Source organism: Felis catus, chromosome B1 (assembly GCF_018350175.1).
Source record: "Felis catus isolate Fca126 chromosome B1, F.catus_Fca126_mat1.0, whole genome shotgun sequence".
NCBI classification, from domain to species: Eukaryota; Metazoa; Chordata; class Mammalia; order Carnivora; family Felidae; genus Felis; species Felis catus.
The window spans coordinates 34,972,846-34,991,891 of NC_058371.1; the positions used below are offsets into that span (position 1 = coordinate 34,972,846).

The 19,046-nt window shown below is 47.6% G+C and overlaps 1 protein-coding gene and 2 long non-coding RNA genes across 4 annotated transcripts in view; 2 read left to right on the top strand and 1 right to left on the bottom strand.

Annotated features, from left to right (window-relative positions):
* The first annotated feature begins 2,126 nt into the window (after positions 1 to 2,126).
* Positions 2,127 to 6,375, top strand: LOC123384819. Its single transcript, XR_006596473.1, has 2 exons — positions 2,127 to 3,755; positions 4,137 to 6,375. It is a non-coding gene; the product is annotated as an uncharacterized LOC123384819 (long non-coding RNA).
* Positions 5,304 to 18,977, bottom strand: CHMP7 (charged multivesicular body protein 7). Of its 2 annotated transcripts, XM_045055393.1 has the most exons (11): positions 18,840 to 18,977; positions 18,450 to 18,629; positions 16,286 to 16,457; positions 9,884 to 10,069; positions 9,614 to 9,747; positions 8,693 to 8,741; positions 8,323 to 8,442; positions 7,938 to 8,036; positions 7,647 to 7,707; positions 6,981 to 7,160; positions 5,304 to 6,748 (listed from the first exon to the last, which is right to left on the bottom strand). In XM_045055393.1, the coding sequence occupies exons 2-11, from the start codon at positions 18,590 to 18,592 to the stop codon at positions 6,696 to 6,698; spliced, it is 1,197 nt and encodes a 398-aa protein (XP_044911328.1). In that variant the 5' UTR covers positions 18,593 to 18,629; positions 18,840 to 18,977; the 3' UTR covers positions 5,304 to 6,695. The 2 variants fall into 2 exon arrangements, with proteins under 2 accessions (XP_044911328.1, XP_003984742.1); XM_003984693.6 differs by lacking the exon at positions 18,840 to 18,977 and having other exon boundaries at positions 18,450 to 18,832.
* Positions 18,905 to 19,046, top strand: part of LOC102902122 — a 59,498-nt gene continuing 59,356 nt past the window's right edge. Inside the window, exon 1 of the long non-coding RNA XR_006596471.1 lies at positions 18,905 to 19,038. This is a non-coding gene — a long non-coding RNA (uncharacterized LOC102902122). The remainder of the gene's footprint in view (positions 19,039 to 19,046) is intronic.

The window sequence follows — 19,046 nt, forward strand, 5'->3', positions numbered from 1 at the left end:
CTTGGATTTGGATCCATCCTGAAAAGCCACCCCCCCCACCCCCACCCCGGCCTGTTTCTAAGCTCTAGTAAGTGCTCATGGTAAATAGAAAACAAAAACAAATTCAGTTCTGGTTTCTGGAAGTTTCTCTTACAGTGCTCTCCTAATCAAAGGGACTTATTCATAGGAAATCTGAAAAGCTGCAGTCAACTTACAAGAGTGGAGACTGTATGTGTTTGAGTTTCATAAATTGGTAAGATGATCAGGGTGAGAGCCAACCTTCACCCTAGCTGGCATAAGAACAGAAAGAGGAAAAGTAAAAGAAAAATGCAGAAATTAGATGTACCTAGCCATCATTAAAACGGGCTCTACCCCCAATGCCACTGTGGGGGGGCTTGGGGGAGGGTTCCTCACACTATTCACCAATTCATGGACACCGGCTGGGTGTTGTACAATTCAACTCAATTCTGACACTGCATAGGTGGAGGTGGTATCTGATTCCACAGGTTAAAAGCTCGGTCCAGCAAGGGTGACCACCCCATCCACCACCCTACTTCAACTACCTGTATTTCTCACCAGCAGGCTATAAATCAGAAGTTTCCACGATACCCATCTTGGATTTGATTAATTTGCTAGGGCAGCTCACAGAACTCAGGAAACGCTTTGACTCGCTACACTATCAGTTTATTACAAAGGATATTAAAGGACACGAATCCACAGTCAGGGCAAGGTCCTGAACGAAGTAGCTTCTAGCCTTGTGGAGTTTAGGGCCCAGCATGGTGACATGTGGAAACATTCTGATTCCCTAACCTGGAAGCTCTCTAAATCCTATCCTTTTGGGGTTTTGTGGAGCTTTCATTACATAGGCATGATTGATTAAACCATTGGCCATTGGTGATCTCATTCAGTCATCAGGTCCACTCCCCTTCTCCAGACAGGGTAAGGACTGAAAGTTTCAACACTCTAATCACAAGTTTGGTCCTTCTGGTACCTAGCCCCCATCCTTAGGTGCTTTCCAAAAGTCATCTCATTAACATAAACTCAGGTGTGGCTGAAAGGGGGTTGGTTAAGACCCCTTTATTGCTCTCAACAGTTAGGAAATTCCTAGGGTTTTAGGATCTCTGCACCAGAAACAGGGATGAAGACCAACTATGTATGTCTTCTTATAAATCGCAATATTACAATCATCCACTGCTAACTTTGGACCATTTATTTACCATTTCTAAGCCTCCATTAACTCATTTGTGAAATAACTGCCCGTCTCATTGGAAGATTAAATCCATTCAAAGAGCCTAGCACAGTGGTGCCTGGGTGGCTCAGTCAATTAAGCGTGTGACTTCAGCTCAGGTCATGATCTCACAGTTCATGAGTTTGAGCCCTGCATCAGGCTCTGTGCTGACAGCTCAGAACCTTGAGTCTGCTTTGGATTCTGTGTCTCCCTCTCTCTCTGCCCCTGCCCTGCTCATGCTCTCTCTGTCTCAAAAAAATAAAAAGAAACAAAGAAATAAAAGAAAAAAGAGTTTTAGAAAACAAAACAAACCAAAGAGCCTAGCACAATGTGGTAGTCATGGAGATGCACTGCCCAGGCCTCCCTTCAAGGTTTGCTGCCCAGCTGTGGTCAACCATCAGCCAGCCAGCTGTCAGCTCCTTCAGGGGCTGCCCCAGCTGCAGAGAGCCACCCTAGCTGAGGTCACCTCCTTTCCAGAGGAATCTGATAACTGAGGGAGAGGGGTGATGATGGATGAAGTCCTGGCCATTTCTGCCTGACATGGGACACTAATGGGCAATACTCATTCTGGAATTCCCTTCCAGAGTGGCCAAGGCTTTTGGGGGGCCTGCATTGTGGATTAACTTCTTCCTCTCCTTAATCTTCTTCCTCTCTTTTCCCTTCATGGGTGGTGATCCTTGATACCCCAAACTCTTTTTCCAGGTCTGCTTCTGGAGAACCCAGTCTGTAATACATAGTATCCAGAAGACCATAAGTACCCAATAAATGTTAGCTTTTGCTTTTTTGTTACTGTTGTTGCATTAAAATAGGAGCTAGAGTCTAAGATTGGGCGTTCTGTTCCTGACCCATCCAAGCCCTGCTCTGTAAATGCTTAGGGCAGTACTAATCCTTCATTATGCAAACATCTTGGAATTTCTCTTTGTTATGGACGGAATGTTTGTGTCTTCCTGAAAACTCATATGTCAGAATCCTAACCCCCAGTATACTGGTACTATGAGGTCGGGGAGTAGGGGGAGACTTTGGCAGGTAATCAGGTCATAAGGGTGGAGCCTGCATGGATGGGATTAGTGCCTTTGTGAGAGAGGCACCAGGCAGTTCCTTTGCCCTCTTTCCACCAAGTGAGGATACAAGAAGGTGGCCATCTGAAACCAGACGAGGGCCCTCACCAGAACCAGACCATACAGGCACTCTGATCTTGGTCTTCCAGCTTCCAGAACTGCAAGTGATAATATCTGTTGTTTATAAGCCATCTAGCCTGTGTTTTGTTGTTGTTGTTGTTGTAGCATTATCTGAACTAAGACACTCTTCCTCTGTACCCATACTAAGATACTCTTCTTTAAGTACCTGGAGGGCATGGAACCTGTCTAAAACGTCCTTCTTCCCTCCACCAATTTGTTAGCTCACACCTAATAGACACACCCTTTGAGTCTGTTGATTAATTTTTAGCTTTCCTGGGTTAAGGACTTCGGCATGATATTTTTGAATAGCTAAGTTTTCTTTCAACATGTATAATTTAAAGAAGTTTCTATTATCCTAGGCTACCTCACTATGTGCTAACCCAGTAAGCCAACCTACATTCATTGTACCATTCACAGGGATTAAAATCCACTAGCCGAGGTTAGATCTACACTGCAGTTCGCACTGTACTTTTGGGGGTACCCAGTCACCTAATTGCAGCATTGGCTCTCTTACAAGGATTCTAAGTCTGGCTCCTTCGGAAAGTGCTTGGGATTTGTTTTCTGCACAGTTTGATGTGCTGGCTACAAGATATAAGTCAGGAGAGTTACCTCTGCGGTCACTAGCAGCAGAGAAACAATGTGAAGACTGTCCTTGGCTTCCCTAAAAATTGGAAACTGGCCAGCCGGTATCTCTCGAGAGGCAACTTTCCATCGATAGTAGTCTGTGTAATTGTAGCACTGAGAACTGGAGGACACTCCTCTGCCAGCCCAAAGTGTTAATACACACCAACCAGCAAACACAGGAAGTCCTTTTGGAGTTATGTGGTTTTTGAAAGTGTGCTTTTAAGGGTAGCCTGTTCTAACCGGGAGCATTCTGAATTAGAAGTCAACAACCTAAATTCCCCTGCCAGCCCTGTGACCTCGGGCAGGTCACCCAAGCTTCAGTGTCCTAATCTGTAAAACAGAGGCTTTGCCTACACCTGTTGAGGCTCCTCCAGCTCTCCTGTTCCAGGTGTCTGTGACTGTATATCATTTCTGTGCAGGAGGAGAAAAGGACCCACGCTTTCCCCGAAGAGTGGCTGCAACTTGAATAAAAACGAGACGTTGGCAAGGAAAACAAATACTTTAAAAGGAAAGGTTGCCAAGCTTACCTACAAACCTCAGAGCCATGCTTTGGTTGGATTCCTTGTGAGTCAACAGCTTTCCCAGTTGCCTCATCTTTCTTACAGCTTTGTTGTTCTTTCTCTTTTTGGATTGCCTTGATGACATTTCCAGCAGATGGAACCACGATATCGTGACCTCTTCCTGGGAGCAGGGCAGGGGGCAGGAGCTGCTCAACCTTGGACTCTCAGCCATTCAGGCAGGCAGTGGTAAGTCAGGCCTCTCACAGTAGGAGTCTGACTTCAGAGCCCCCCCCAGGTCCCAGGGCGCAGGCTAAGAGCCCCTTTCAGGGAGGCCCAAGAGAGGCTGAGGCCGTGCCCGCCCCCTTCCTCCCTCCTCCCCCAATGCGTACTCTTCCCCTCTCCTCATACCTGCTCTCACTCTGCACACTGCAACCCTGTTGCCCAGCTGGCAGTGACTGAGAGCCGTCTAGTCACTTCTCCAGGCTTGGCTTCACTGTGGCACCCACTGCTCAGACTCCTGTCACCAGGCAGCAGGTGTGCAGGAGAAAGGAGAAGCAGACCACACACAGGGAGACTGAGACAATCAGAATTTCAGGAGCCATCTGGTCTGTCTGCTCTATCCTACAGATGGGAAATGAGAGGCTCGTGTGTCCAAAGCCATACAACTAGTTTGTGGCTGAGGCAAGAACCGGAACCAGGTTTCCTAATTCTGTCAGGACCAGTCACTACCTGGTTCGTATTTTCTCTCTGAACTTGATCTCAGCGGAATGACGGGTAGATGTTTCAGCACTCCTAGATTGCTTTACAAGATTTTGAACGCCCAAGAAAAATCCAAGGGAAATGAAAGCTTGAATGTCCCCTCTTCAATGAAGCCGTCCCTGAGTCCACCCGCTTGGAGAATTTATTCTGAGAACTTCCTCGGCCCTTTATCTGTACCCTGAAGGGTACTCCACTTTCAACAGGGCAGTGTCTGGCCTGATTCATCTGGGTCGGACATAGCTCCACGTATAAGAAAACTCACCAGTTCCCTTAATAAACCAAGCCCATTCCTCCAAGAGAATCTTGATGCAAGACTTGGGCCCCCACAGGGACCTCGTGTGGAAACACAGCCACCGCCAGCCCGTGGCTCCTTGTTTTTACTCTGAACCAACCCAGACTCAACATCTTGTCATTTCTGCCAGCACAGCAGCTCAGGCCCATGAGAGGGAAAGAGTAACATGAGACCGGGTAAGACGAGTGGCACAGAGTCCAGCTCACTCAGTTTGACCGGGGGTTCCCTACGACATGCCTCCCTCAGAGAACTTGGCCTTATCTTTACCGTGTTCTCTGTCCAAGCCGTTTCTGCTCTGGGTGTGTTGACTCACCCACAGCTGTGAACCCAGTGCTGTGGTAGACCTTCTAGCCTGTTCCTAGCTCTGCACTCGGCCTCAAAGCCTGTGTCCCCCAGGGCCGTGGCAAACACCAGGCACGTAACAGGTACAGGCCTAAAGTATGGTACGATCACACAGGCAGAGGAATCGGGCCATTAGAAGAGAACAGGCAATGGAAAATAATGGCTACCATGATGGCACAGGCCCTGAACCCAGGCCATTCAAACAATGCCTCTTCCCCAGAAGGGCATCCGTGGGAGAGCGGTCAGGCCTCCTGCCCAGCTTATGGCAGCTCGGTGCTCACACGGCAGCTACTGCACATTCTCCTGCAGCCTGAAGCCTGTGCGTCTGCTGGAAGTGGGAGCAGGGAGGCGTGACAGCACAAGAAACGTCATACGATGTAAAAAGAGACAAGGACAAGCACTCGGATTTTTTCTTTTAATTATTTACCAGATAAAAAAGAAAAAATAGTGATTGTTTCTCTTCACCCCCAACATTTCAGTTTACCAAGGTCAAGTAGGAGAGAAAATGCTGAACAGGAATTCATGCTCCTGGCCTGGAGCAAATTCCCTTGGCTCTACAGCACCTCAGGGAGGAGGGACAGGGCAAAGGGCTCCAGGCAGAAATACTTGTACTGTGGCAGCAGAGTGGCAGCGTGGCTGTCCTCCTTTCTCCTCCCCGTTGCCAGAACATTCAGACCTTCCTGTCTGCCCCCCTGCACCATCCTCCCCAATGCATCAAAGGAAGTAGGAAGACAGGACTTCAGGAGGCAGGACAGGTATAGCGCAGGACCGGGGAAGCACACAGCAGACATGGCGGAAGGCCACAATCTTCTGTTTCTATTGCACATCCTGGCTCAGATCCCCTGCCCTGAGCAGTGGGCTACAAAGTGAAATGCTTCTGAAGTTCAAACCAAGAACCCATGGTTGTGTGCCAGGCTCAAGAAGGGGAGGCGTGCGGTTGTGTGGTTTGTTCTGACACACACATGTAAGTTATGTGGAAGTTACTCCAGGATGGGGGCAAGGCAAAGATTATGCCTCATTAAAAGAACATATGGAGTTTGGACACCTGGGGCCCTACGGTCACCTGGGCTTCTCCCCCTCAAGTTCAAAAGACTAAGAATAACTCTCCAGTCAGCAGATCTTCTGCATAAGACGGAAGAGGCAGCAGCATCCACCAACTACACAAGCCCCCCTCTCCAGCTGTCACGATTCTGACACTCAGGGGTGACCTCTTTCTCTGAACACCTGGAGAATTTGGCCAGTGACCCCACAGGACAACAACCTTTCACACTGTATGTTTCTCCACCAAGTGGCAGCTATTAGATTCTCATTCTTCTCAATACCAAGGAAACCAGAGGGAGACTGGAACACGTTGTTTACCCAACCTTACAGAGTCCTCGAGAAAACAGTGGGGCAGGGAGAAGGGACTGATTTTGATTTGGCAAGGCTGCAACTCTTTCACCTTCATTGGCTGGAACAAAGCTGGTGGGTGAAGACAAACCTAACGGAGCCAATGGCAAGAACTGCAGGCTATGAGAGACGACAGGTCAAACACAGAACTGTATAAATTGTGGCACTATAAAGATGAGAAGGCAGGTCCATGACACCAGCTGGGAGCACGCCTTGGGAGCACGCTTCCAGAAATTACATCTGTCCTGTAGTAAGCGGTAGCATCCAGATAAATCAGAGTAGTTTTCCTTCCTCCTCTTCCCAACAAATTCTGAGAGTTTCTCATTTAAATAACTATGTACACACACACAAGCCTGGTCTCTCTTTTACATGAGGGTCCTTCACTTGAGGGTCCTAGAATGGCTTTAGAGAGTCGGTTCCAATTGCCTTTTTGGAGATTTACTGCTTGGGACCAAACCTGCAAGGAGAAGAAATGACTGAATACTCTGCCAGGTGGATCTTTAAGGTGAAAGCATCCCAGTGTTTAAAGAATTAAGTCTTAATATAAATAATGAGCCCACAACTCCCTTATGGGGTTTGGCACCCTGGCAAATTGAGCAATTGGGCTGCGACTCACCAACCCCATGCCTGGCTACCGTCAGCCAGAGGGCCCTGTGCCCACCAGCAATCCTGGGAATACAGTTCCCTACCTCCCTCTGATAAGGACAGTTTCTCAAGTTCGGCTTCAAGTTCAGCGTCCGAGATCCTAGGGTTAGGCACACTGTTGGTATAAAATGTCTCAGGGGGGTTTTCAGGCAGATCAAAATGTTCTTTGGTGGTATCTTGAAGAAGGATGTCCAATTCCTTCTCCAGTTCCTCACTGTCAAAATCTGCAAAGAAAAGATGACATGAGAACACATAAAGCCAAGGGAGGATGAGTCAAGGATTGAGTAAAGGCAAACCTAAGCTCAGCTTTGCAAAAACGTCCAGGCCTCCTTGTAGGTCAAAAAAAAGCCTGTGAGTTGAGAGGAAGAGGGTGCCTTCAAGCAAATATTCTTCCCACACACAGAGCTAAGTCACCTAGAGGGTATATTTTGCTAACACCACAGAACTGACCCTGCTTTCCCTTGCCCTTGAAGAAGGATCTTCCATTCAGAAGTCTAATGAGTCAAGATTACTGCAGTCCAGAGGGGTCAACAGTATAGCCTACCAAGGGGGATGACAGTTCCTTCTAACTACTGCCACGAAGGAGCCCCAGAGAGAGGAGAGTGCTGCCTGCACCAGGAGAAGTGGATCTGTGATCAAAACTATCACAGCACAAACAAGTGAAGGCCTCTTAGGAAGGAAGAAAGGAAAGAACTGTCATGTCAACTCACCTAAGCCATTGGTCACCCCACCCGCCAGAGTCTGAGAAACTTCATCCTGGGTGTCACACAGCTGTAAGAGAAAAGCGTAAGGCCTTGAACACTGAGCGGCATCTCGAAGGTCTGTCTTTTGGTCTCAATGTTCAGGGTTACCCAGTAATGCTGCCCCATCTGAGAATCAAAAAATCTTCCTCAAATTCACAAGGTAAAGATTCAAGTTTGGGAAAGGATGAAGTATAGCAAAGTCACACCTGCCCTCAGTTACTTCCTCCTGTGATTTTCCTCCCTGGCCCCTTCCTGTACCTCTTGGATCTGATCCACAAGGCTCTCTGCCTTCTCCACTGTGACATCCTTCATGGAGAGTTTTAGCGCTCCTACCCCGGCCTGATAGGCATTGAAAACCTAAACAGAAAGCAAAGTTATCAGTGCAAATGAAGCACAATGGGCAAAATACATACAATAGTGTTGCATCTCCAAAAGATAATTTGGGGGTTTGTTTGTTTTAAACATCCACACTTGATTCCTCCCATGTTCACCGAGGCCAAAACTTTCCAACAGGAGAAGCAAAATCCCAACCATATCTTGAAAAAACCCAGGCCTCCTCCAAACATCAAAGCCACAGTGGAGGGAATGAGGAACGTATCCCGGAGAGACCACCCAGGTATTGGAGCAGAGGGGCAGTGACTACCATCTGATCTGTCTGGGAGGCATAGATCCGGTCCAGGATGCCTTGAACAGTGTCTAGCTTGGCATGAAGGGCTTCAATGCGCTTCTCTGTCCGTTGCTTGGCCTTGAGAGATCTCAGTGCCTGGACGGGGGAGGTGGGAGCATGGAGACTTGGTCAGGGTCAGTTAGGTGGGCCAGAGGAAGGCTTTCCCACATGATAAGACCGTCTCAGGCCTCCTCCTCTCTCACTTGTAAAACAAGCTGTGGTACCCAGACCACCTGCAGACTCTTCCCCCCGAGACCCAAGCTCCGCTCTGAACCGCTGGGACACCACCTCCCACTGCCAGCCCAGGGCACAGGTACACAGCTGGAGGGGAAAAGAGAAAACTTACCAGTTGTTTCTTTCCTGCTCGGCATGCCCGGCGGGCTTCTTCTTTACACCTATGAAACACAGGGGACAGATCAAGAAGACCATGGCATAGGATGGGGGTGGTAGTGTCCTGAAAAGTCCCTAAGAGCCCCACTTAGGTAAGGTAGTTTCAAATCTGAAAATCAAATCCATTCCACCCAAAGGCTAGAAAAATAATGCCCAACAGCCCACTGGCACAATCCTGCAGCAAGCTGAGACATAAACTTGAACATATGCGTGCAAGAAAGGCAAAGTGACTAAGGATAGGCTGTTTCAGCCCACGGGGAGAGAGAATGTGCCAACAAGACACCTTAACAACAGATTCCCATTTCGGAAGCCAGGAGATAAGGAATCAAATCCTAACACCAACAATGACCTTGGACACAGTCCCTGGTTGTCCCACAATGTTGGGTTTCTCCCGCTGTAAGAAGGAGACAGCATTTTAATTCAATGTCCATATAGCCTATTTTTTGGAGAAGTGTTCATGTGCCTTTAGCAGGGATGCCTTGTATGGCCATCCAAGGGGAAGAGCAGGAATCCCTCAGAAAGACCCTGGAAGGCAGAGACCTGTCTTGTTCACTACTGTATTTCCAAGTCCCTAAGTTAAGGCCTGGCTCAACGAACACTGGTTAAATGGATACCAGCATGGAAGTGCATAAACATAATGCTAACAGATGTAATCTCTGGGGGAAGAATAAAAATTCATTTTTTCTCTTTTATGATATTCTATTTTGCACAATTGCTGCATTGAGCAGTTAGTACTTTGTAATTAGTAAAAAATAAATAAATAAAAATAACCTTTCTCAAAAAAAAAAAAAAAGAGCCCACAGACACCAATGCTTTGCTGGCTCTGAGGGCCAGCCAGGGGTGGGGGTCGGAGGGTGCTCAGCTCAGGGGTAGTTACCTCTCTGCTTCCTGGGATAAGGACTCCACTTTGCGTGAGAGCAGCTGTTCACTCTGCATCAGCTGGTATACCCCAACATCTACGTCGTTGACAGGAGAGACCTTGGCATGTGGCCCTCGGGCAAACTTCACAATCTGAGGGACAGGGACAAATTACTAGGGCCCCTACCACGAATGCTGAGAAGTCCCAGGCAGGAATGCTGGTGGGCATGTCAGTATACACTTAATAAGCCATTGGGGAGTCACTGGATGAACAACTGGACTTCCATACCTTTTCCCCATTCTGCTCGAGAACCGTGACTCTCTTCTCTTTCTGCAGCTGCAGCAACACCAAGTAGAAGGTCCTCTCATCCGGGCAGGAGCCTGCACACAGGGTGCTCAGCTCGGACAGGGCCACCACAGGGTGGGAGGAGAGAGGGGAGTTCTGATACAGACGATACACCTCCTCGGCCTTCTCCTGCAGGGAAGGCGAATGTGCTTATGGGCCTGGCCACTCCTCATGGAGCCCAGAGAGTCCCGACCCCATGTTTCCAAACCGTGATCGTGCAGGACAAGAGCAGGGAGCGCTGGTCCTGCCCTCCCTGAAGTAGCAGCTTTGGAAAAGGAAAAAGGATTTGTGTTTTTTAAACCCTGGAGGAAATTTGGTGTATACGGATGAAACGAGGTACATGATATCTCTGTCCTTGCACATCCATTTGGGACTTTATGTTTCTGTGTCTCCCGAGAGGCAAGGGAAGGAGAAGGAAGTGTGGTGTGCTGGCGCGGCCATGACCGAGACCTGAGGCTTGGTTTTAGGCCCTGCCTATCTGGCCCTGCACCAGTCAGTCTCACAGGTCCTCAGCATCCCTCTCACAAACTGAAGAAGGTGGATGAGATGGCGTCTGTATTCCCTTTCAATGCTGGTCTTTCCATTTTTATGCCAACTTCTGACACTACAAACAAGAGCATTACTGAGTCTATAATGCGTCTCAAGAGAGAAGTATGTGACAACCAGGTAGGACAGGGTTTTTGTGAATAGCCTAAGAAATAGAAGTTTCAAGAAACAATGCCACCGTGTTCCTCCTACATGGAAATTACTCTCAGTCCTCTGCAAACAATATTTACTGAATTAGGCACAAAGTGCTATGAAATGTAGGGAAGGAATACCCAGGAGTTCAGAGATTGCTTGGGGGAGAAAATGGTTGTTGAGCAGAATTCTGAAGGGTGAGTAAGTCCCTAGGTGAGGTAGGTGGGAAGAGCATCTTAAGAAGAGGGACGGTCATGAGCAATGGCATAGAGTATGAGTCAATAAGGTGTTTATGGGAGGGGACAGGAAGGGGAGAGAGAGCAGAAGCACTTCTCTCTTACAGAAGGTACAGCAGATTCTTTATCTGCAGATGGTGGGTAGTCATGGAAGGGAAATACCAAGGCTGGAGTAACAGATCTAGCTGACAAGTGGGACAGGGTGGGTTATAGGAGGTAGGCTTAGAGGCAGAGAGACCATTTATGCAAGAGACTAGGAGAGACTGAACAGGGCAATGCCAGTAGGGACAGAGAAGGGATGGGTTCAAGAAGAATTCAGAAGATAAAACAAGCAGTCCATGGTACCTGAGCATGGGGTGGAAGGAGAAAGACGAGTCTGGGATGACTCCTGGGCTCTGGCATGAGTAACAAGGTGGATGTGATGCTATTAACTAACTAATAGCAAGAACACAGAAGGAAAAGCATATTTTACAGGAAAGACAAAACATTCCATTTTGGACACGTTTTTTGGGATGCTTGAGGTACATTCAAGAAGATACATACAGCAGATAATTGGGTACAAATCTGAAGCTCAAGGGAGACACCAGAACAGAACATATATGAAAGGACTCTGAAGGTCCTCAAGCATATAGAAGGTAATTAAAATCCCAAGTGTAAATGAGTTACCCAAGGAAATTCAGAAAGCAAAGTAATAAGCTGAACGAAGACCAATGTTTAAGAGATGAAGGAACTCATAAGAGCTACCCAGAGCACCACCAAGAACCCATAGTGTAATGACAATAAAATCAAAGAAATGGAAAATTTTAACAAGCAAGTAGTCCATAGTGTCAAAGGCAGAAGAGTCTAATAAGATAGAAACTAAAGTTTTCATTTGGTTTACCTGCCCTGTCAAATAATAATGCTTACTATAAAGCTACGTAGTAAGAACAGTGTGGTATCCAACCAACAGATTTACAGTAAACAACATTAATAAAGGTTAAAACTGGCTATCCACTTGGAAGAAAATAGTTTTTCCTCACCAGATACACAAAAACAAATGCCAAATTACTGAAATTTAAATTGAGGAAGTTTAACCTTCGGGTGCCTGGGTGGCTCAGTTGGTTGACTGTCCAACTTCAGCTTAGGTCATGATCTCATGGTTTGTGAGTTCAAGTCCCGTATCAGGCTCTGTGCTGACAGCTCAGAGCCTGGAGCCTGCTTGGATTCTGTGTCTCCCTATCTCTCTACTCCTACCCTGCTCACTCTCTGTCTCTCTCCTTCAAAAATAAATAAACATTAAAAAAATTTTTTTAATCTAATTAACCTTGAAGTAGAGGATGACTTTGTAAGCAAGACCAGAAATTCAGCAGCCATAAAGGAAAATTTTAGAGATGTGACTATAGAAATATGGAAACTTTGGGGCGCCTGGGTGGCGCAGTCGGTTAAGCATCCGACTTCAGCCAGGTCACGATCTCGCAGTCCGTGAGTTCGAGCCCCGCGTCGGGCTCTGGGCTGATGGCTCGGAGCCTGGAGCCTGTTTCCGATTCTGTGTCTCCCTCTCTCTCTGCCCCTTGCCCGTTCATGCTCTGTCTCTCTCTGTCCCAAAAATAAATAAACGTTGAAAAAAAAAAAAATAGAAATATGGAAACTTCTATATGTCAAAAGACATCATAAATAAAAACGAAAAGCAAACAAGAGACTGGAAAACAATATTTACATCCTTAATGCTAACTATATTATATCTACTCCTAATACATAAAAAAACTCCTATAGGGGCGCCTGGGTGGCGCAGTCGGTTAAGCGTCCGACTTCAGCCAGGTCACGATCTCGCGGTCTGTGAGTTCGAGCCCCGCGTCAGGCTCTGGGCTGATGGCTCAGAGCCTGGAGCCTGTTTCCGATTCTGTGTCTCCCTCTCTCTCTGCCCCTCCCCCGTTCATGCTCTGTCTCTCTCTGTCCCAAAAATAAATAAACGTTGAAAAAAAAAATTAAAAAAAAAAAAAAACTCCTATAAATATAAAAGACAAACAATCCAATAAAAAACAGGCAAAGGATATAAATAGGCAACGCACAGAAGGAGATACATAAATGGCCAGCAGATAGGGGAAACAATGCTCAAATCCGAACTAGGAAATATCATTTTTATTTGTCGTACCGGCAAAATGTAAAAGACTCATGTTATCCAGTGCTGGCAAGGATGTGGGGACACTGAACACTTGAATGAAAGTGTGAATTAGCACAAACTTTTGAAAAGTAATTTGGCAATTTCTGTGCATAAGCATTTCTAGAAATTAATCCATAAAAATGAAAATGGAAGTACTGCACATAGATGTACACACAAGGCTGTCAAAGTATTTTTTTTTTGTAACAGAGAAATTAGAATAACTTAAATGTCCATCTGTGTGGACGTAACTATTGCATAAATTGTGGCACTTCTATAGATTTTTATGCAGCCATCCAAAGGAATGAAGTACATCTATATTATATAGGGAAAGATACTTATACTAATAAGTGTAAAGAAAAAAAAAAAGGCAGGCTGCAGACCAATAAATAAAGTAAGATTCTATTTCTGGAAAAAAATGGAGCGTATGTGCATACATATTTTTGTACGTATGGGCATGTTCATTTATTTATTCAACATATGTTTATTGACTCTCTACTATGTAGCAGGCACCGTTCCCAGAGTTCCAGGGCCAATGGAACATCTCCTATCTGGTAGGAGAGACAGATTATAAACAAGTAAACAAGTAAATAACATTTTTAGAAAGCATTAAATGCTAACAATAAAATAAAACAGAAAGTAACGGTGTGGGGGCTCCTGGGTGGCTCCGTAGGTTAAGTGTCCGACTTTGGCTCAGGTCATGATCTCATTATTCATGGGTTCAAGCCCCACACTGGGCTCTGTACTGACAGCTCAGATCCTGGAGCCTGCTTCAGATTTTGTGTCTCCTTCTCTCTCTGCCCCTCCCCTGCTCGCACTCTGTCTCTCTCTCTCTCCCTCAAAAATACATAAATGTTAAAAAAATTTTTTAAAAAGAGAGAAAGTAACAGTGTGAGACAGGATCAGTAAGAAAATATGTGAACACACAAACACACGCATGTGTGTGCCCACATGAACAGAAAGGAATGTACCCAAAGAGACAGAAATGGGATGAACAGAAAGGAAACATTCATTTCCTTGCATAATTATTTTAAATAGCAAAACTTACGGGCAATTTTTACTTTTTGGTTATTTTTATCAAATCAAATAAAAAGTTATTGGCTTTCTGTGGCCAGACTTGGGAAAAATCAATTTACCTCAGAAGTAGACTTTGTTTTAAAAAAAATATCCAGATAAGACCCTTCAGTTTCACACATTAACACAAGATTCCACCCCAGGAAAAGACAGTGAAGTTACCATATATGTTACAGAATGAGCTTAAGTGTTGAGTGCTCTATTTAGTGATGTAAACTGGGCATAGACTTAACAGAACCAGGTCGGTGCGGAGCTAGATTTATTTTTCTACTTAAGTAAGATTAAACGGCACTGTGGTTAAAAAGTACTGTTGGTTCTTGGAAGATCTAGGTTATTTATTCCATTCCTGCCCCCTTTTCTGCCTTTGCTCTCAAAAGACTATGAATCCTAAACCACATCTGTGGGGGTAAATGGGTCTACCTCCCTTTACTCCAGTTGGAAAACACTTGAGGTAAGAGCCTGCAAAGAGGAACGGAGCTTGGCCCAGAACCACGCAAACCATCCTGTGGTTTCTGTGTGGCCTTGGCTAAGTCCTGGAGGTCAGGGCGCTGGGTGGGAGGATAACCATGTGGGTGGGAAAGGAGGAAGAGCCCTTCCTTTGAAGCATGCTGCTCGGTCCAATGGTGAGAGACAAGGAGAGGTGGCAAATTCTGGAGATCCCCACCTCAGTCTGAGGCAGAGAGGGTTGGGAGTCTGTCAAGGTGACAAGAAATCAGAGCCTCTCTTGGGGTAAGGGATGAAGATCAAGAGCTGGCTCCGGCTGTGTGGAAGCCTCCGGGACTATGCGAGGGTCCTGAGGTTGGGCTTGGTCTGTGAGTTTCAAAAGTAAGTGCTGTCGGGGCGCCTGCATGGCTCAGTTGGTTGGGTGTCCTACTTTGGCCGAGATCATGATCTCACAGTTCGTGAGTTCGTGCCCCGCGTTGGGCTCTGTGCTGACAGCTCAGGGCCTGGACCTGGCTTCGGATTCTGTGTCTCCCTCTCTCTCTGCCCCTCCTCCACTTGCACTTTGTCTCCCCAAAATAAATAAACATTAAAGAAAAAAAAAAAGTAAGTACTGTCTACAGCATACTTCTGCTACCCGGTGTTCAGTTGGTTTCGGTGGAGTGGTGTGCACTGCATTAAAGAGCGTGTGGAAGGTGAGGAAGTGGCGACAACAAAGCTTGGTCAAGAAGGAGAGAGACAGAGCACTAACTAGGCAGCGGCCGGGTCCCACACAGGAGTCATTCTGTGATCGGAAAACCTTAGCGGGTTTCGAGGCTGAGGAAGAAGAGGGAGATAGGAGACAGAATGTACAGATCAAGAGGCTAGCTGATGGGACAAGGGGACAGCAGGGTAGGGACAGACTCAAGAGCACACGTGGAAGAGAGGATGGACACTTCATCCTCTGAGCTTAGGGAGAAAGAAAGGCTCAGAAGACCGTAAACTGGATGTAGGACAGAAAGCTGAAGGCCTGACAGGAGATCCTACCTTCTTAATGAACTGTCAGCAGAGTCGCAGAAGGGGAGAATGGAAGGCACGTGAGTGCGGGCTGGGAAAGGACTAGTAAACTGGGCTGAAGAGTGGCTGTGAGGGCCCTCCTGGAGCTGGGGACTGTGAAGGGGACCCCAGTCTTGGTGACAGCGTGATTCTGTCTGGCAGGGATGGCAGACTGTGGGGTTGGTCTAAGGCAGTACAAGTGCTGGTGTCTCTGGGGTGGACCGGGGGAGCCGCAAGAAGCTGGGTGCGTGCTGGAGGCTGGCTAGGGAAGACAGGCCAGGAGGAAGCTGACCGACCAAGAGGGCATGAAGGGACCACAGGCCTGGTGGCCTCTTCAGTGACCATCACTAAGGCCATCGGTAAGCTGGAAGGGGAAAGGGTGTAGTCACAGAAGAGGAAATCTGAACTTGGTGTGCTGATTTAAGGGAAGGCAAAGCTGAAGTCACAAGGTCCTCAGGAATCCTGAGAAACTCTTGCCAGTAAACTACAGAAGGCAAAGAATTTTCTACACTTTAGCTTATCACTAATTTCTACACATACAGAAAATAATCAACCGTATGTTATGGACAATTCCTAGACAGAGTATCACCCTTGAAATGCACAAGTCCAACTAACAACTAAATAATGCTACAAAAGGTCAGTTATCAACTCTGTCATCATGTAAAAAAAGATATGCTCTTTTTCTAAGGATAGACACAGGAACGTGGAGGATCCGGTCATCACCTCTCCCTTCTGAGCACCCACCTTCAGCAGCTCCACAGCCACGAGCACCTCTTCAGCAGGAACCTTATTGTCCCCTAGCATGTTGGAAAGAGTCCACTTGAGGGGCTTCAGCAGGAAGACTCCAACCCCCCAGGAGATCCAGCTGCTGTCTACACTGGCCATGAAGTCTGACTCCCGCTGCAGCTCCCCCCGGCTGCAGGCAAAGAAAGAAAAGGACACGTAGTAGGCTTGATGCAATGTCCCATTCCAGTCCCCACCTACCCTCTTCCCCCGAGAGAGAGAAATCTGATCATCACCATCATAAATACCATTATCAGGTACCTACTCCGTGCCAGCTATTATGAGCAGCATTGTTTCTGCTCCAGCTGTCAGCACCATTGACGACTGTGAGATGGATGTCGTCCTTGGCATTTTAGTTCATGAGAAAATGGAGGGACCGAGGTGAGAGAGACCAACTCTGAACTATAATTTGGCTCCAAAGGGCAAGTGCTCCACTAAGGCTGCAGAGGCACAGCAGGCTATGAGGCCTATGTTGAGACCTTCGTTTACAAATGAAGTTCAATATGATAAAATGACAGTAACAGTAATGGATTACTGTCAATGCAAGACATGAGGAAATACACAAAGATGTTCAGAGAAAAGGTTTTCTGCTATTCCTGAGCTAGGGTGGAGATACGACCTAAGCATTCTATGGTACTGGTAATAAGCAGCTACATTTTCTGAGCCCTTACCATGGGCCAATCACTATGCTAATGGGCTACATAAGGAATAGGATTTCAAATCCTCATAAGAAACCTAACTACAGATATCATCACCATCTTATACTTGGTCAAACTGAAGCTTTAAATAGAGGGGTACATAATTTAGCAAGTGGTACAGCCAGGGTGTGAGCCCAGAACGCTTGGCCCTCAAGCAAAGCTGTTAATTACTATGTTATGCTGCTTCCATGGAGAGTTATCTTCCTCAAAAATTCTCTGGATGCCAGACCCCATCAAGCACCAGGAAACGTCAGCAGAGTGCCAGTAGCCGGGAGAGAAGATATCAAGGTCTTAAAGGTCTCTGGATGGGAAGAGGCAGGGACAGGTCCTACCGCAATAAAGAAGTCCAGACTGTTCTTGTCCCTCACCAACTTAAGCTATGTTCTCCTCCGTATCCTGCTTCAGGCAGGAACTCAAACTTTGCACAGTACGCTTTCTCAGAAAAAAGAAGTTTCAGAAACGGCTCGTCCCGCCAATGTCAGCCAATGGAAAGGTACCGGGGAGATAAATCAGGAAGTGCAGAAAACTCAAAGCAACATCAAAACTGACTTTCTTCTTCATTCATTGAAGGAGGTACTACGCTAGCCAGGCTGCTCTCAGTATATGCACCATGTGATGTGCAAATTATTTAGAATCAGGAGAGTAGGGGTCCAGTCCTGGCATTTCATCGAACTAGCTGTATGAACCTGAGTAAATCGCTCGACCTCAGTCTCAGTCTCCTGTTCTGTCTGCTGCGGATAATTCTATCATCTCGCCTGCAGGACTGCTGAGGAGGTCAGATGAAACGGGATGATATGCAAAGTATCTGCATACTATTAAGTGAGGTACCTTAGATATCCATGCTATCGCCTCAGGTATCTCCCAAACCCTGCACCTGTCGCACAGGTAGCACCTACAGGCCCTTCTCAGAGCACCAAGGTACTCGGTGAAGCCCTCAACCTCCTTTATGTCCTCTGCTTCAAACAGCCCGTGCCAAGGACAAGCCAAGACAGGCCAGACACATGACCTGTGCTGGGGGCTGCTGGCAAGATCCCCCACAGACCTCTTCCCCACGACTGCCTTCTTTTTAGTCCTGCCTTCCTTAGTTCAGTAAATCCTATCTCATAGACCTTCTGTCCAGGGTAATTCAAATTTGGGAGCCCCTACAAAATAACTACACAACGGGATTCCACTCCAGACAAGTCATTGTCACTTCTGCCAGGTAGGTTTCTCCTCCCACCGTCTGGATCTAATCTAATCGCACTATCCTGGACCCCCAATTTGCCAGATGCCCGTCTCCCTCTCCCTCCACACCCCTAACACAGCCTCCTTCTCGTCCTCCTTCGCCCACTGAACACACACAGACCTGCTTCTGCGGGCCAGACCCCGGCATGGGCGCGGTACCCTCAGGGAGCCACCCCCGCCCCCTTGCCCGGGCCCGCCCTCACCGTAGTAGGTCCTGCAGCACGGTGGCCAGCCCCAGCGGGACACTGCCCTTGCGCTGAAAGGCCTCCTGCAAGTCCCGCAGACGCAGGCGCACCACCCCCTGGCGGCGGCTGTGGCTCAGCACCAACGGAGCCCAGAAGCCCATCTTGCTGTCCCAGTCGGTGCTGTTCACCTCGCGACTCCTTTTGAAGGCGGAGAACAGAAAGGACATGCGCTCCTCATCCTCCTCCCACTCGGGGGGCAGTAGGCCCGCCGGGTCTCCCCCGGCTGGGGCCTCGGCCTCCCGCTCCGGGGACCACATCGGAACCCCAGCCCCGCCAAGGCTCCGAACACAACCCCGGCCCTGTTCCCCTTCCGCCCTACTTCCCTCCCGGCTTCCGTTCCTTGACTACCTCCTCCTCTGTCATTACGTCATCGCCACCCCTAGCGTGAAATAAGTCCCGCGCCTTCTCAAGCGCCTGCGTCTCTCTGCCCTCCCTGCGCCAGGAGGCGTGATGATGACCCTATTTTCTGAGAGGCTCAAAGCGCTTGCGCCGACCCCTTCTCCCACAGTCTTTGTGCGGAAAGAAGGGCTTCGCGCGTGCGCGGCGGGTAGGTGC

Bases quoted from the DNA above. Each gene is read 5' to 3' on its own strand.
- CHMP7 (XM_003984693.6), bottom strand. From the start codon at position 18,748: ATGTGGTCCCCGGAGCGGGAGGCCGAGGCCCCAGCCGGGGGAGACCCG. The intron at 16,458-18,449 runs GTGAGGGCGGGC...CTTTGCCTGCAG, and splicing joins GTGCTGCAGGACCTACTACG to CCGGGGGGAGCTGCAGCGGG. The intron at 10,070-16,285 runs GTGGGTGCTCAG...CCTTCCCTGCAG, and splicing joins TGGCTGTGGAGCTGCTGAAG to GAGAAGGCCGAGGAGGTGTA.